Raw genomic sequence first — 18,513 nt, 5'->3', positions numbered from 1 at the left:
ACTGAAGAGTCATCTCTATAAAACATGGATGTCACGGGTCTCAGCGAGGGGAAGCAGTTGGCTGACACACACACGCTAAACACGCGTGGTCTAGAATCAGCGGTCAGGACACACATCACGCTCTGCCCGTCTCCCGACCTCACTTCATCAAGGTATGAACAGATTTGGCAGGACTTGCACACTATCACAGATTACATGTGAGTAAGACCATTAAACAGGTTAACATCAGCAAGGCCGTGGGGCCAGACAGAATACCAGGACGCATACTCAGAGCATGCGCTGATTAGCTGGCAAGTGTCTTCACTGAAATGTTCAACCTATCCCTGACCCGGTCTGTAATACCAACTTGTTTCAAGCACACCATCATAGTCCCCGTGCCCACGAATGCCAAGGTAACCTGCCTATAGCCACCTATAGCCATGAAACGCTTTGAAAGACTGGTCATGACTCACATCAACACCATCATCCCAGACACCCTGGACCCACTCCAATTCGCATACCGCCTTAACAGATCCACAGAGGAAGCAATCTCTATTGCACTCCACACGGCCCTCACCCACCTGGACAAAGGGAATACCTATGTACGAATTCTGTTCATTGACTACAGCACAGCATTGAACCGTATAGTCCCCTCCAAGCTCATCACCAAGCTCAGGACTTCCTGACGGGCAGCCCCAGGTGGTGAGGGGAAGCAACAACATATCCGCCACTCTGACCATCAACTCGTGGGCCCCTCATGGGTGTGTGCTTAGTCCCCTCCTGTAGTTCCTGTTCACCCACGTGTTTGCGGTTGACAAAACGGTGGTAGGACTGATGACAATGAGGCACCCTTTAAAGAGGAGGTCAGAGACCTGGCAGTGTGGTGCCAGGACAACAACGTCTCTCTTAACGTCAGCAAGACAGGAGGAAATGGAGGTGCGAGCACTAAAGAATGAACAAGGTCATACACACCCACACAGTTATGAAGAGGGCACAACAGGGCCTCTTCCCCCTCAATAGGCTGAAAAGATGTGGATCCTCAAAAGCTCCACAGCTGCACAATTGAGAGCATCTTGACTGGCTGCATCACCGCTTAGTACGGCAACTGCAAGGCACCCGAGCGCAAGGTGCTACAGAGGGTGGTGAGTACGGCCCAGTACATCCCTAGGGCCGAGCTCTCTGCCATCCATGACTTCTATACCAGGGGTTGTCAGAGGAAGGCCCAAATAACTGTCAAAGACTACAGCCACCCAAGCCATAGACTGATCCCTCTGCTACCGCACGGCAAGTGATACCAGTGCACCAAGTCTGGAACCAACAGGACCCTGAACAGTTTCTACCCCCAAGACCTCAGTACCTCCAGGCTCTGATCAGGCCCTACACCCAAACAAGGGCACTGCGTTCATCCACCTCTGGCCTGCTCGCCTCCCTACCACTGAGGAAGTACAGTTCCCGCTCAGCCCAGTCAAAACTGTTCGCTGCTCTGGCCCCCCAATGGTGGAACAAACTCCCTCACGACGCCAGGACAGCGGAGTCAATCACCACCTTCCGGAGACACCTGAAACCCCACCTCTTTAAGGAATACCTAGGATAGGATAAAGTAATCCCTCTCACCCCCCCCCCTGAAAAGATTTAGATGCACTACTGTTCCACTGGAGGTCATAAGGTGAATGCACCAATTTGTAAGTCGCTCTGGATAAGAGCGTCTGCTAAATGACTTAAATGTAAATGTAAGACTGCTAAGCAAGACTGATAAATAGCTAATCAAATGACTACCCAGACTACCTGCAAATACCCTTTTTTGCACGAATTCTCTTGCACTGACTCTATGCACACACACTGGACTCTACCCACACACACACACACACACACATACTTACACTGACACCCCACCACACACATACACTGCATACCCCCACGCACACATAACACGCGCACACATGCATACTGACGCCCACACACACACGCGCACACACACACACACACACGCGCACACACACACACACACACACACACACACACACACACACACACACACACACACACACACTTTTACACTCACCACATATGCTGCTGCTACTGTCTATTATCTATTCTGTTGCCTAGTCACTTTCTCCTACCTATGCAGATGCCTTATTCACACCCTTTGACTTTTTCCACATTTTGTTGTGTTACAGCCTGAATTTAAAATAAATTACTTTGAGATTTTGTGTCACTGGTCTACACACAACACCCCATAATGTCAAAGTGGAATTATGTTTTAAAGAAATGTTTACAAATGAATAAAAAGCAAAAAGCTGACATGTCCTGAGTCAATAAGTATTTAACCCCTTCATTACGTTCATTACGTGCTTAACAAGTCACATAATAAGTTGCATGGACTCTGTGTGCAACAATAGTGTTTAACATGATTTTGAATGACTACCTCATCTCTGTACCCCAAACATACAATTATCTCTAAGGTCCCTCAGTCGACAAGGGAATTTCAAACACATATTCAACAACATGTGCCTCGCAAAGAAGGGCACCTATTGGTACATGGGTACAAAATAAAAATAATCAGACATTGAATATCCCTTTGAGCATGGTGAAGTTGTGAAGTTATTAATTACACTTTAGATGGTGTACCAATACACCCAGTCACTACAAAGATACAGATCAGCGTTCAACACCATAGTACCCTCAAAGCTCATCACTAAGTTAAGGACCCTGGGACTAAACACCTCCCTCTGTAACTGAATCCTGGACTTCCTGACAGGCTGCCCCAGTTGGTAAGGGTAGGTAACAACACATCTGCCACGCTGATCCTAAACACGGGAGCCCCTCAGGGGTGCGTGCTCAGTCCCCTCCTGTACTCCCTGTTCACCCATGACCCCATGGCCAAACACAACACCAACACCATCATTAAGTTTTCCGACGACACAACAGTGGTTGGCCTGATCACCGACAATGATGAGACAGTCTATACTGAGGAGGTCAGAGACCTGGCAGTGTGGTGTCAGGACAACAACCTTTCCCTCAATATGATCAAGACAAAGGAGAGGATTGTAGACTACAGGAAAAGGAGGACCGAGCACGCCCCCATTCTCATTGATGGGGCTGTAGTGGAGCAGGTTGAGAGCTTCAAGTTCCTCGGTGTCCACATCACCAACAAACTATCATGGTCCAAACACACCAAGACAGTAGTGAAGAGGGCACGACAAAGCCTATTACCCTTCAGGAGACTGAAAAGATTTGGCATGGGTCCTCAGATCCTCAAAAAGTTGCATCACCACCTGCTATGGCAACTGCTCGGCCTCCGACCGTTCGCAAGGCACTACAGTGGGTAGTACATCACTGGGATCAAGCTTCCTGCCATACAGGACCTATATACCAGGCAGTGTCAGATGAAGGCCCTACAAATTGCCAAAGACTCCAGCCACCCTAGTCATAGTCTGTTCTCTCTGCTACCGCACGGCCAGCGGTACCGGAGCGCCAAGTCTAGGTCCAAAAGGCTTCTTAACTGCTTCTACCCCCAAGCCATAAGACTCCTGAACAGCTAATCAAATGGCTACCCAGACTATTTGCATTGCCCCCCCCCCTCCCATTTTAATGCTGCTCCTACTCTCTATATATTATCCATGCATAGTCACTTTACCTCTACCTACATGTACATATTACCTCAATTACCTCGACTAACCTGTGCCCCCGCACATTGACTCTGTACCGGTACCTCCTGTATATACCCTCACTACTGTTATTTTACTGTTACTCCTTGATTATTCTTTTTTTATTTTTATTTTTTATTTTTTATACTTCAGTTCATTTTAGTTAATACTTTTTTAACACTTATTTTTCATGAAACTGCATTGTTGGTTAAGGGCTTGTAAGTAAGCATTTCACTGTTGTATTTGGCACATGTGACAAATACAATTTGATTTGATTTTGATTTGATTTGATACCGGCGTCCTTCATGGAAGGAAATGGCTCTAGGATTTCACCATGAGGCCAATGGTGATTTAAAGCACAGTTACAGAGTTTAATGGTTGTGCGAAAACTGAGGATGGTCATCAACACTGTACTTACTCCACAACACTAATCTAAATGACAGAGTGAAAAGAAGGAAGACGTACAGAATAACAAATATTCCAAAACATGCGTCCTGTGTGGAAAAATCCAACACAACAGGAGTTTTAATATTTTGTGCATGGTGGTGGGCTGCATCATGTTATGGGTATGCTTGTCATTGGTAAGGACTAGTGAGTTTCTTTGGATAAAAATACATGTAATATAGCAGTCTGCTTTTCAACAGACACTGGAAGAGGAATTCACCTTTCAGCAAGACAATAACCTGAATCACAAGGCCAAATCTACACAGGAGTTGCTAACCAAGATGACATTGAATGTTCCTGAGTGGCCTAGTTACAGTTTTGACTTAATTCGGCTTGAAAATCTATAGCAAGACTTGAAAATGGCTGTCTAGAAATGATCAACAACCAACTTGACAGAGCTTAAAGAATAAAATATATATATATATCATGGGAAAATATTGTACAACTCAGGTGTGAAAAGCTCTTAGAGACTGATAGAGGAATTCTAAATTCCTTTATGTTTTATTGCCAAAACCAATTCGCACTCATTTATAATTCATTAATGAGTTGCAAGTTCATTAATTATGCATGAAGTAGATTGAGACCAGTCTTAAAAGCCAAAGGTAAACAGTGTTTATTACAAGAGAGTACTAACCGCATACACATTTCCACAGGTTATAAACTGAAAATGACGTCAGCGTTTTCCAAATGTTCTATTTACAAGTAGAGGGGCCCTCTAGCTCTTGAGCCTTCGCGTTATCAGCACGAAGTCAAGGCCAGTCAGTATAAATCAACATTCTCGACAATCTGGAGATGGCCCGTTCCCACCACCTGGAGATTTGTACAACTGAATGAACTAAGGAACAGACCTTCATTGTTACTACACTCCTGACTACATTATATACAATTGGGAAAGGGAGCAAGAGAGAAAATTCACATGTACAGTACATTATAGCATTTGGACTAGTCAGTTCTGATTGGAATGTATACATAATTAGTCATTTCAACCATAATTTCCTCTATCAGAGACTTACCCAAAAAGACTCACAGCTGTAATCGCTGACAATGATGATTCTAACATGTATTGACTCAGGGGGTTGAATACTTATTTTATTGAGATATATTAGTGTTTTATTTTTGTTTGTTTAATAAATGTTCACATTTTTCTTCCCCTTTGACATTACAGAGTATTTTGTATAGATCAATGATAAGAAATACAATTAAATCCATTTTAATCCCACTTTGTAACACAACAAAACATACAAAAGTCAAGGGGTGTGAATACTTACTGAAGGCACATACACACCACAGCAAACACTCTCCTCTCGCCTCCTCCCTAGATGTTAACTTCAGAGCGACAGTGCAGCCCGGGACCTCCATCATCGACATGGTCAATGTGACGACATCACCCAGCAGCAATGCCACCCCAGAGGGTCTGACTGAGAAGGGGCTGGTGGTCCTGGGCCAGAGGAAAGAGTATGATTACAACTACTTTGCCCTGGTGCTGGGTGTGCCGCTCATCCTGATCATCATCCTGGGCAACGTACTTGTGTGTCTGAGCGTGCTCACTGAGCGCTCCCTGAAGACGGCCACCAACTACTTCATCATCAGCCTGTCTGTGGCCGACCTACTGCTGGCTGTACTGGTGCTGCCCCTCTATGTCTACTCTGAGGTGAGGGAGGAGCGGAGAGTGTGTTAGTACTTCTACACCTGCATTGCTTGCTGTTTGGGGTTTTAGGCTGGGTTTCTGTACAGCACTTTGAGATATCAGCTGATGTACGAAGGGCTATATAAATACATTTTATTTTATTTTATTTGTTAGTATGTGTGTCTGTGTGCGTGCGTGTGTGTGTGTGTGAGCGTGCGTGCGTGCGAGTGACCTTCCCTCCATGACCTCTTAAATTGGGTGTCAGGTAGCCTAGTGGTTAGAACATTGGACATCGAAAGGTTGCTAGATTGAATCCCCGAGCTGACAAGGTAAAAATCTGTCGTTCTGCCCCTGAACAAGGCAGTTAACCCACCGTTCCTAGGCCGTCATTGAAAACAATAATTTGTTCTTAATTGACTTGCCTAGTTAAATAAAGGTTAAAAAATTCAAACATATATATATATTGAAGAAACACATACTGTAGTTTTGTCCAATGTACCTGCCCTGTCTGTCTCTTTGTAGTTTAAAGTCCATTGCCGACAGGACTGACAACCTGTTGTTGGTGTTGTTGTCGTTGTTGCTGTGTTTCCCAGTTCCTGGGTGGTACCTGGACCCTGAGCACATACATCTGTGATGCTCTGATGACCATGGACGTCATGCTGTGCACCGCCTCCATCCTCAACCTATGTGCCATCAGCGTGGACAGGTGAGTCCTTCTGTCTCAACTTCGCCTGGACACTGTGGTAACACATGGCTGTCAGTTCACACTAGTTTTCAATACCACAATACCCTCTCTGACCTGTCTAGTTACGGTACACTGGACTCTGAAACCAAGTAACAACTCATGTCCACCCACAGGGCACAAACTGGTTGAATCAACGTTGTTTCAATGTAATTTGTCAACATATTGTGATGTGGAATATACGTGGAAAATACATTGGATTTGAAAAAAGTAATTAACTGTTGTTCTGAGGGCTACATTTCTACCATAGGATTACGTCATCATGGTAACCAGCTTGTCAACATAGGGATTGTATATAAACCTTGAATTTGTACCTCTAAAACAGTGTCAGATCTTCAGTGTTATATCTGCTGTCCGAATAAAATAAAAACAATAGGCTGGGCAGCACCTCCTACTGGAGAATTGATCTATCTACAGTTACACAGTTACAGTTAGCTCACTGGTCACCATAGCAGAACCCACCCATAGCACGCGCTCCAGCAGGTATATATCACTGGTCACCCCCAAAGCCAATTCCTCCTTTGGCCACCTTTCCTTCCAGTTCTCTGCTGCCAATGGCTGGAACGAATTGCAAAAATAAACCAATGAAGCTGGAGACTCATAACGTTAAGCAGCTCACAGAGAACCTCACAGATCACTGCACCTGTACATAGCCCATCTGTAAATACCCCATCCAACTACCTCATCCCCATACTGTTATTTATTTTATTTATTTTGCTCCGTTGCACCCCAGTATCTCTACTTGCACATTCATCTTCTGCACATCTATCACTCCAGGGTTTAATTGCTATATTGTAATTATTTTGCCACTATGGCCTATTTATTGCCCTACCTCCCTTATCCTACCTCATTTGCACACACTGTATATAGACTTTTTCTATTGTATTATTGACAGTATGTTTGTTTATTCCATGTGTAATTCTGTGTTGTTGTTTGTGTTGCACGGCTTTGCTTTATCTTGGCCAGGTCGCAGTTGTAAATGAGAACTTGTTCTCATCTAGCCTACCTGGTTAAATAAAGGTGAAATAAAACAAATTAAAAACCTTTGGTGTCCCATCCAGGGTTTTTAACCAAGCCCTATAACGTTGATATTTGGTACTAACTATTACCAATGTGCTATCGTGAGAATGATTGTTGAGAGATCTCCACTTAAAACAAAAAACAAAAGAGATTCACTGCTGCTATCGAAGTCATTAGAAAAGGGTAGGTTTAGCAGAGTAAATCAAATGTGACCATACTCGTATCACTCATATATCATAAATGATGTTATTTAGGCCTATAAGCTATAGGATTTGCAAAGTCATCCACAGCTATTGTTTTATTTCAACCCAGAATTCAACAAAAAATAGACAATACAATAGGGCTAGGGTTTCAAGCTCTGGTTGATTTCTAATTGAATGATATTTAGTGATGTTGAATTGTGTAGTTGGTTGTCAGCACAACCAAATATCAACATTTGAAGGAGATGCATTTTCTGCTTGGATAGTTCCATTTGTGTCACTGACTTAGTCTGCCTTTAATTCCAGTTTGTCTACAAATTAACAATTGATACGTTGGATTCACATGTTCATCTCAAACAAAATCAAAGTGAAACTTGATTTAAAGTGCTTTTAAAGTTTGATTTGATCTAGTTCTATTCTTTAACATAGACAAACTGGAATTAAAGCCAGACTAAGTTAGTGGCACAAATAGAACTATCCAAGCAGAAGATCATGTTGATATTTGACAACCAAACACAATTCGATATTACTTTTGTAGTACAGTGAATAGCCTAAAGTTAGGGCTATCTTACAAACGAATGTAACCTTAAACGAGTAACACATACGTGGCCACGTTGAGGATACTGCAACTATGAATGTATTCTCACGTAATCATTCAAGCGTGCATATTCAAAATGGCATGCATAGCTCGTCGCAGGTCTGTGGAGATCATCACAATTTCTGTAATTATCTGTGCAGAATCTTGAACAGCACTGATCACTTGCACCATGTACTTTTAATGTCATCTCAACTGCAATCCAGGTGATTTGGTTATTAGATGAAGCACAAATTAAACATGGTTTGGCACTGGATTTTGTTTGTGCCTTTAGATGGTTGAAAGCCTCGTGACACAATGGATATTCAACTACTTTTGGCCCTCTTTTGGAGTGGGTGAATATGGGTTGTAAAATGTCTTTGATCAACATGTCAACCAAATACGGCCCAATTATCCACGTTGAAATGACGTGTCTCCAGTACGATTGATGAGTTAACAAAAAATTGCAAAGAACTTACTGCAATATCTCTGAGTGATTGGTCGAACAAGGAAAAGATTGATAACACAAGCTTTTCTTCAAAAAGTTTCTTCAAGAAATACCCTGTGTGGTATTCTTTATTCCCACTTATGAAAGCAACACAGAGAGCCATTAAAAACACCAAAAACAATATCTTCAACTTGCAAGTTCAATATCTCTTTCTAATGTCTGTAGCGAGCTCTGTAGCGAGCTCTGTGGCGAGCCCTGTCACTCACAGTAATCCCCCAAATCATTCTGCCAGTCTGTGAGAAGAGCGTAGCGAGACCATTAGCAGACATCACACAGTGAATGCTAACTGATGGCTGTGGTCTATAGGAGGCTAATGGAACCATAGCTCTGGAACCCCCTCATCGACCCAATCATCAAGACCCACTAATTACTCAACACAGCGAGAAGCAAACTCACGCCAACCACCCAGGGGACTCAACCCAAAACAACATCGAAGGGCTCCAATAGTTTCTAAGGCAAAGCAAAAACAAACCAACTGTAAAATATAAGATAAGCATTCAAAGGGTTCCACACAGCACACACTTCCTGCTAGTTAAATGTTATATCCCTAGCGTTGTGCGGCTCGTGAGACTGACAGGTTCTATAGCGTTGTGGTGTTGTTAGATTTCACAATGTAATTCATTCAACATGGTATCTAATCAATAGATTGAGATTCATTGGATTTATTAGACAGGAGAAGTAGGGTAGAGCCAGATTGTGGAGGGTGGAGTTGAGTGGAGTTATGAATGAAGGTGAATATTATTGTAACTTTATCTGTGGCATTCTAGTGCCTCCACATCTAAGTTCACTTTGAAGGAGGATCACAGAACAGCTTTGAACAACTTTCAGGTTTTTCAAATGCTTCCAAAACAGCCACTATGTCCTCTGAGTATTTCCCTACTGTATTGGCCTGTTTAAAGTCCCTCCATGTTAAATTTATGTATTTATGTATTGTAAATGTAGACTATGTTATTTACTTTGATCCGTGTCCCAGCAGGTACATAGCCATGATGGCAGCAGTGCCCCTGAAGTACAACAGGTGTGCTCTATGTATTTGAAATGTATTTTATCCCCTGATGTGTGTGTCCCTGCAGGTACATAGCGGTGGTGGTGCCACTGAAGTATAACAGGAACCAGTTCAGCTTGCGGCAGCTGGTCCTCATTACGGCCACCTGGGTTCTCTCCCTGGGCGTCGCCAGTCCCGTCATCTTCGGCCTCAACCAGGTGCCGGGCCGCGACCCCACCGTGTGCAAGCTGGAGAACGACAGCTTCGTGGTCTACTCCTCCGTGTGCTCCTTCTTTGTGCCTTGCCCTGTCATGCTCTTCCTGTACTACTGGATGTTCCGGGGGTTGAGACGCTGGAGCTCAGGCAGGAGCCGCTCCCAGCTGACGAGGGGAGGAAAAAGGAGCCTGTCCCTGCGCCTCAGCTCCGCTCTGCAGAGGGAGAACGCAGGGGTCAGGGCGGGTGCCAAGGAGAAGGTGGTGTACCTCATGCCCACAGCTCTCAGCCCGATGTCACCGTCGGCTGTATCGATGGCGTCGCCCACAGCGACCCTGGGGGTGGAGGACAAGCAGCAGGATGGTTTGGGGGCAGGCGTGGCGGAGAGCGACCCCATGACTACCCAGATGGACAGCGTTTCGGACGCGGACCCCACGGAGAGGCCAGCTAGGCAGGGGAAGAGCCTGAAGGAGAATGGGCTGGCCCACGCTAAGGATAATAAGAGGGGGCGCCGTAACAGCAAGAGTAGCAGAGTGAGTGGGAGGGAGCGCAAAGCCATGAAGGTTCTTCCTGTTGTAGTTGGTAGGTATGTGTGTGTGTGTGTGTGTGTGTGTGTGTGTGTGTGTGTGTGTGTGTGTGTGTGTGTGTGTCTTCCAAGGTTTACACAAATCATACCAACAAAGCTAATTTAGCATCGTTGTTGCAAGAAAACAAGGGGGTTGCGGTGAGCTTAAATAGTATTCATTACATAAACATGGGGGGACATGGAAATGAGGGGTTCCTGATTGTTGACACATCAACTAGGATTAAAGCGCATGGCTGTTTGTGATTGTTGCTGTTTCGGTAATCAATGCCTGTACTGGAGGATGAATGGTTTCACCTCTTCTCTAAGTATACAGTATATCCAGCTTCTCATGTCATAAAGCAGTGTTTAAGGCTATATTGAGGCATTTTCGTGAGACGGGAATTAAAACTCCTTCCCTGAAAAGGTACTCCTCTGACTAGACATTCACGTTATACTACATGGTGTCAGAGGTAGGAGGACAGGCTCACGTTCGACTAAGATGGTGGGCTATGGCGAAGTTTGACCCACCGCAAAACTTTAGCTTTGATAAACCGACGGAATGGATGGATTGGAAACAACGTTTTGATGAGATTCAAAACCGTGGACCCAGTTGGATCAGGGAGATCAAAAGTACAGGTCAGTTCCCTCATGTCATGGGCAGCGAGGCCGAGAACATTTTCTAATCGCTCACCTCTGCATCAAAGTCTGCTTTCTCATCCTCTGAAAACTCTTTTCCCAAACGGAGTGCCTGTCTCTATCAACGAGTACAGCGACCTGGGGGAAAAGGCAGAGACATTCATCAGAGCCCTTAGCGAGCTCTCAGAGCATTGTGACGTTGATGCGAATAGAGATCAGCATATTCAGAACCAAAGTGTTGTGGGCATACTGGATAAAAGGACTGTGTCCTACACTGCAGTTGATGGCAGATCTCACGTTAGCAACTACAGTCCGTCAGTCAGAGAAAGTTAGCACGCAAGTAAGCCAGCAGGGAGAAGCCGCGTGCTATGTGCAGGAGATTGCACGGGGGGCACAAGAAGATTGCAAAACGGCGAAATGAGAACAGAGATTCAAAGGACACGGAGAGCGCAGAAGGAAAATGCCGCAGGTGTGGGAAAATGTAACATAAAGAGCAGGAAAGATGTCCAGCTTTCAACTGGACATGCAACAAGTGTCAGTAAACAAGGCATTGGGAAGGAATGTGTCACACAAAATCAGTTAGTGAATTTATTGTTTTCAGATCCGTTAGCAATGCCGATAGGAGTGATGACCAATGGGCAGTGCAATTTGTCATTGGTGCAACACCTGTAAAATGTTTAATTGACACTGGAGCAGATGCTAGTGGGGCGGCAGGTAGCCTAGTTGTCAGAGCATTGGGCCAGTAACCGAAAGGTTGCTGGATTGAATCCCGAGCTGACAAGGTAAAAATCTGTCATTCTGCCACTGAGCAAGGCAGTTAACCCCACTGTTCACCGGGCGCGGTGGATGTTGATTATGGCAGCCCACCGCACCTTTCTGATTCCGAGGGTTTGGGTTAAATGTGGAAGACGCATTCAGTTGTACAACTGACTAGGTATCCCCCCTTTCCCCAGTGTAATGCATGAAGAGACATTTGATATGCTCATTCCAGAGAAAACACTGTAGACAGAGTGTGAACAACTAACTCAGCCGGTCAACAGCAGCCGAGATTGGCCTGGTGAAACGCATCGAATGACGCATTTGAAGCATATGGAGAACGTGGCTTGCTCAACACAGCCAATGAAAACACAACTGAAAGAGAACACACAGCCATATGCAGTGCACACAGCACACAGAATCCCAATATGCAGAAGGTGTAAGAGGAGCTGTGCAGAATGGAGGAAAATGACATTGTGGAGAAGGCGATGCAGCTAACAGATTGGTGTGGACCCATGGTGCCTGTCCTGAAGAAAAAGGGAAAAATATGTGTGGGTTTGAAAAAGCTTACTGAAGCAGTGAAAAGGGAACAGTTCATTCTACCACCTCAGCAAAGCTGAGCGGAGCCAGAGTATTCTCAACAAAGGGATCCGGCAAGTGGCTTTTGGCAAACACCCCTACACTGTGACAGCAGAAAGTTGACAACCTTTAGTACACCTTTTGACAGGTACTGTTTCTGCCGTCTGCCGTTTGGGATCTCGAGCCCTCCAGAAATCTTCCAAAACAAAATGGAGACATTGCAAGGCCTTAAGACAGCCCCCGTTTTTATGGATGACATTTTGGTATATGCTAATACTATTGAGGAGCACAACGAGTGACTAAAAAGAGCCCTGCAGAAGATTGAGTCAACGGGACTAAAGTTGAACAGAGAAAAGTGAGTCCTCCAGGGACACCTCATTGACTCATTAGGAGTCAGGTCTGATTCAGAGAAAGTGGAGGCCATCAGGCAACTTTACCCACCAGAGAACTTGCAGGAGCTGAAGAGAGTTCTTGGGATGGTTAAATAACTAGGGAAGTACATCCCCAACCTTTCCACAGTGGGTCAACCACTGCATGAGCTCCTGAGGTCAAATCAAATCCAATTTTATTGGTCACATCCACATGGTTAGCAGATGTTAATGCGAGTGTAGTGAAATGCTTGTGCTTCTAGTTCCAACAGTGCAGTAATATCTAACAAGTAATCTAACAATTCCACAACAACTATGTACATATAAATATATGGATGAGCAATGGCCGAGCGGCACAAGATGCAATAGATGGTATAAAATACAGTATATACATATGAGATGAGTAATGTAAGATATATAAACATTATTAAAGTGGCATTATTTAAAATGACTAGTGATCCATTTATTAAAGTGGCCAATGATTCAAATCTGTATGTAGGCAGCAGCCTCTCTGTGTTAGTGATGGCTGTTTAACAGTCTGATGGCTTTGGGCGTGGGATCACGCACAGCAGGCGGCGTCCCAGCGCCTCAAAGTACTTCTAACGACTTCCCCAGTTCCTGACGTTCGAGACAATTCGAGAAATATCTATACGGCCTGGAGGTTTTCAAGCCAGTGACCACAAGCCCTTGGTTCCACCAATGAACAGCAAAGACTTGGATAATGTGGCTTTACGGTGCCAGAGACTACTCCCGCAGCTCATGAGGTTCTAACCCACGGGGGAGTACGCGCCAGGCAAAACGTGGGTCGTGGCGGACACACTTGTCAAGGAGTCCGTTGACACTTGCGGAAGAGGAAACTGACACGCACACGGACGTGGAGTGTTACATGGCAGCCGTAATCAACAACATACCTTTTACACAGACAGAAGAACGGAGAGCATCAGAGTTGCCACCGCAGCAGATGGTAAACCACAGACAGGGATCAAGTACATCAGGTCAAGACTGGCCTGAACATGTGAGTAAAAACCCCAGTCACAGTCCGAGATTTTTATTCAGCGAAAAGTGAAAGAGTACAATGGTATGGTCACAAGAGGGAATCGCATACTAGTACCACAGACACAGTGGGCAGGCAATCTTGATAGAATACACAACGGACATCAAGGTCTGACTAAACGCAGAGATAGGGCCAACGCCTCAGTATCTCATCAGAGCTAAAGATAAAGGTTATGTCAGTCTCGTTGTGAGCTTCGAAAGGAACAGCAAAGTGAGCCACTCATCTCAACGCTGTTCCCTGACAGGCCATGGAAAAGAATTGCTCTGGATCTATGTGAGCATAACAAACAAAACCATCTGATTATATCTGACTATGACTCCAGATTCATTGAGATACTACACATGCCTACCACCACAGTACACAGGTCGCCCTGAAGCTGAAAGGAACCTTTTCAAGGTATGGGATTGCAGATGAGGTCGTTAGTGACAATGGGGCCCCAATTCCCTAGTTCCGAGTTCCAAGAAATGGCAAAGCAGCTTGAGGTTAAGCACATTACTTCCGGCGCGCACAACCCTCAGGGTCACGCCGAAAGGGCAGTGCAGACAGCGACGAGGATTCTGAAGCAGAAAGACCCACTGGTTGGTCTCATGTGCCACAGATCAAACCCAATGCACGACAACGGGAGCAAGCCCAGCAGAGCTCCTCATGGGTAGAGAAATCTGAATGAAACTCCCAACGTTGGAGAGAAACCTCCAACCTAAGTGGCCCAACAAAAACACATCAGGCTAAAGGACGCCGTAGAAAAGAGGAAACAAGCCTTCTACTACAACCAGCCATCACGGGGCGAGACCATTACAGTTGCTACTGCCAGGAGAAACAGTGCTCACCGAAACGAGTAGACGACACCTGCAGGGGTAACAGGGGAAAGCACCACACCCAGGTTTACGTCGTCGAGATGCAGAAAAGAGGAACACTACGACGCAACTGTCGCCACCACCAGACAGTGCCTACCCCAACTAAAGGTTTAACGCCTTCTTCTCCTGAAAGAAGAGAAAATAGTCTACTGCCAGACAATGGTCAGCAAGAGACTGTTTCACTGACCTCGAGTGACACCACAAAGACTGCTTGTCAAGGACTTTTACTTACCAAGTATGGAAGGGTTTGTAAACCAGTTGTCAGACTGGACCTGTAAAGAACAACTATAGGAACCAAGAGACATTAAAAAGAGACACTACAGATCAATATACAGGGGGGGTACATGTGAAATGTTGTTCTTTCAAAACCTTTTCAGTAACATTGTTTCTGTGTATTGCTATTCTGAAGTGCGGTTGCTTTCATTATGGTTACACTCATTTGTAGAAGGTGTTAAAAGGCAAATGTGTTAAAGTTAAAGGGGGAGATGTCATAGTATGCACCACAGTGGGAGGTCATAAAGCAGTACCTTAGTTATCTTGAGTCTTTCCGGTGAGACGCGTATCAAAACAACTTACCAAGAATGGCTGTAGCACGACAAAATGTGGCTGTAGCACGACACAATGTGGCTGTAGCACGACACAATGTGGCTGTAGCACGACAAAATGTGGCTGTAGCACGACACAATGTGGCTGTAGCACGACACAATGTGGCTGTAGCACGACACAATGTGGCTGTAGCACGACAAAATGTGGCTGTAGCACGACACAATGTGGCTGTAGCACGACACAATGTGGCTGTAGCACGACACAATGTGGCTGTAGCACGACACAATGTGGCTGTAGCACGACAAAATGTGGCTGTAGCACGACACAATGTGGCTGTAGCACGACACAATGTGGCTGTAGCACGACACAATGTGGCTGTAGCACGACAAAATGTGGCTGTAGCACGACACAATGTGGCTGTAGCACGACACAATGTGGCTGTAGCACGACAAAATGTGGCTGTAGCACGACACAATGTGGCTGTAGCACGACAATTGTGGAATAAGTCAAGGAATGTGAATACTTTCTGAAGACACTGGGGAGACGATGGTGTTAGACGATGTTGTTCCTCCACAGATTTAGCAGGATGTGTTGAGCACTATGCTAGTGTTGTTGTTCCACAGATTTAGCAGGATGTGTTGAGCACTATGCTAGTGTTGTTGCTCCACAGATTTAGCAGGATGTGTTGAGCACTATGCTAGTGTTGTTCCTCCACAGATTTAGCGGGATGTGTTGAGCACTATGCTAGTGTTGTTCCTCCACAGATTTAGCAGGATGTGTTGAGCACTATGCTAGTGTTGTTGTGAAAAATAGAGGAATGAATAATACCACCCTCCACAGTATAGTCTCTTCCCACAATGCTGGACCTATTTGCATACTGTACTAATGCAGGACCGCATCTATCCACTGACAAACCAACTCCTGCTGTGTCTGAACAGACAAAGCAGGGAGAAATAGAGTCCGTAGTCTATGTGTTGTGGATCTAAGCTGTGTCATACCATATGTGTGTGTGCGTGAACAGGTGTGAGTGTTGGCACGTGCTGAATGAGTGGAAAATATGACATACACACACCCGTTGTCTACGTACATCTACGCACATCTACTCGGAGCAAGTCGCTCACACCATGACTGGCACAGGCCATGTGTACAGGCAGAGCTGACTAACTTTACTCAGTGTGACAACGTTATCATGGCATGTTTGCTGGAAAGGTGATGAAGTGTTACCAGCTAGTTAGCTTGCGACCAAATATAGAGTCAACAAGTGATGTAAGTGTCTGTAAGGCCTCGTACATTATGGTAATGCAGATCGCAGTACAAGAGAAGGACGCTATATCTCCTCGGAAACAGCCACTTGATTGCAATCTTCTACCATGGTTCACATGATCTGTGCAAACACTTTCTCATGCCACATGCATCTGTTCTACACACCTGCACACAGAAAATACAAATCCAGTAACTTTATATGCAGTGAGCTACAGTCTGCCTGTCATAGACAGCTTTCCCTCAATGGGACGTCACATAATATTTACCATCTCACGTTAGACCAACATACTTGTATTAAACACAACCTCTATAAGCGGTGTCTGTCATGAACACCTTTTCCTCAATGTCATAGCACATTGATGTTTACCATCTCACATTATGGTAATATACTGTAGTTTTCTATCCCTTGCCATGTATTGATTCATTGAAAATACTGACTGCTTCACCTTTTCCCTCTTCCTCCCCCTTTTCCTCCCCCCTCTTCTTCTCCTCCCCTCCCCTCCCCTCCCCTCCGCCTCCTCCCCTCCTCTTCCGCCCTCTTCTCACCTATACCAGGTGTGTTCCTAGCCTGTTGGACGCCTTTCTTTGTGGTACATGTGACCAACGTGCTGTGCGTGTCCTGCAAAATCAGCCCCACTCTGATCTCCGTGGTAACGTGGCTGGGCTACGTCAACAGTGCTGTCAACCCCATCATCTACACTGCCTTCAACGCAGAGTTCCGAAATGTCTTTCACAAACTTCTCTGCTGTCGAGCATGAGGCCTGAGTTCTGAGATCTCTTTGACAAACTATTCATTGAGATAGAACAACAATTATCTTTATGGTTCAACCTGAGACCTGAATTCTAGAATGTTGCTCTCGGGCCATGAGACCTGAATTAAATGATCTTTCACAAAACTCCTCGGTTGCTGGATGTGAGAGTGACTTCTTTACCCAAATGGGTTTTCCTGGATTTAAGTGCTGGCAGAACGTGAGGTTGTCAAAATGGATGAACAATACAGGGGACAACATGACAGGATTTGACTGATGCCTTAGTTGACATATTGTGAACTGAAAGACAGTGGCTCACTGTCTCTGATGTTTCTACATTGAAGTTGATACTGTGCGAAATATTGCTTGGTTACAGAAGATGGTGAATACTGTTAATATCATAGCCCAAAGGCATAAAATATGTGAACAACGTGCACACTTAAGAACATCTAACTATTTGATGTGTGAGTTTTGATCTCTCTCAGAATGAAATGTTGATGTTATGTACGGTTCTCAGTTTTGATTTAATAATGTGCAGGTTTTCTGTATTGGTATTGCCTTTCATTTTCTTTCGAATTGACTTTGTCTCCATTTATCCTGAGGATTTGGGAGACTTTAGGGACATAGGGTGGCTCAAGAGGAACTTCAATTACACAGCAAACATAGTTAAATCAAAAATGCAAAAAAACACTCCATTTTCTATCTTGTGGATGACAGACATTGCCTGTAGATAATATTATGAACATTTACGCCACCAGAAGGGACAAATGACAGACTTCAGGGCCAACATTGTGGGAAGAACTATTCAAGATGATGTCATTTGTAAAGTTATACTACGACCTATTTTGACGAAAGTGCTGTGAATGTGACAAATGTAAACAACTCTCTTTGTCGTCGATGGAAAAATAATAAAACATGTTCCATATGATGATACTAAATGATACGTAGTGTGATACTTTACTATATGATGCGTATGATGATGCGTATGAGGATCAAATCAAATCAAATCAAATCCAATTTTATTTGTCACATACACATGGTTAGCAGATGTTAATGCGAGTGTAGCGAAATGCTTGTGCTTCTAGTTCCGACAATGCAGTGATAACCAACAGTAATCTAACTAACAATTCTAAAACTACTGTCTTATACACAGTGTAAGAAGATAAAGAATATGTACATAAGGATATATGAGTGAGTGATGGTA

At 44.6% G+C, this 18,513-nt stretch overlaps 1 protein-coding gene across 1 annotated transcript; it reads left to right on the top strand.

Annotated features, from left to right (window-relative positions):
• Positions 1-5,395: 5,395 nt before the first annotated feature.
• On the top strand, positions 5,396-18,210 carry LOC115106245 (D(4) dopamine receptor-like). Its single transcript, XM_029628806.2, has 4 exons — positions 5,396-5,721; positions 6,291-6,403; positions 9,815-10,521; positions 17,116-18,210. The coding sequence occupies exons 1-4, from the start codon at positions 5,437-5,439 to the stop codon at positions 17,316-17,318; spliced, it is 1,308 nt and encodes a 435-aa protein (XP_029484666.1). The 5' UTR covers positions 5,396-5,436; the 3' UTR covers positions 17,319-18,210.
• Positions 18,211-18,513: the final 303 nt, after the last annotated feature.

This window comes from Oncorhynchus nerka, linkage group LG23 (genome assembly GCF_034236695.1).
Source record: "Oncorhynchus nerka isolate Pitt River linkage group LG23, Oner_Uvic_2.0, whole genome shotgun sequence".
Classification (NCBI taxonomy): domain Eukaryota; kingdom Metazoa; phylum Chordata; class Actinopteri; order Salmoniformes; family Salmonidae; genus Oncorhynchus; species Oncorhynchus nerka.
This window is presented reverse-complemented; position numbering and strand designations above follow the sequence as displayed.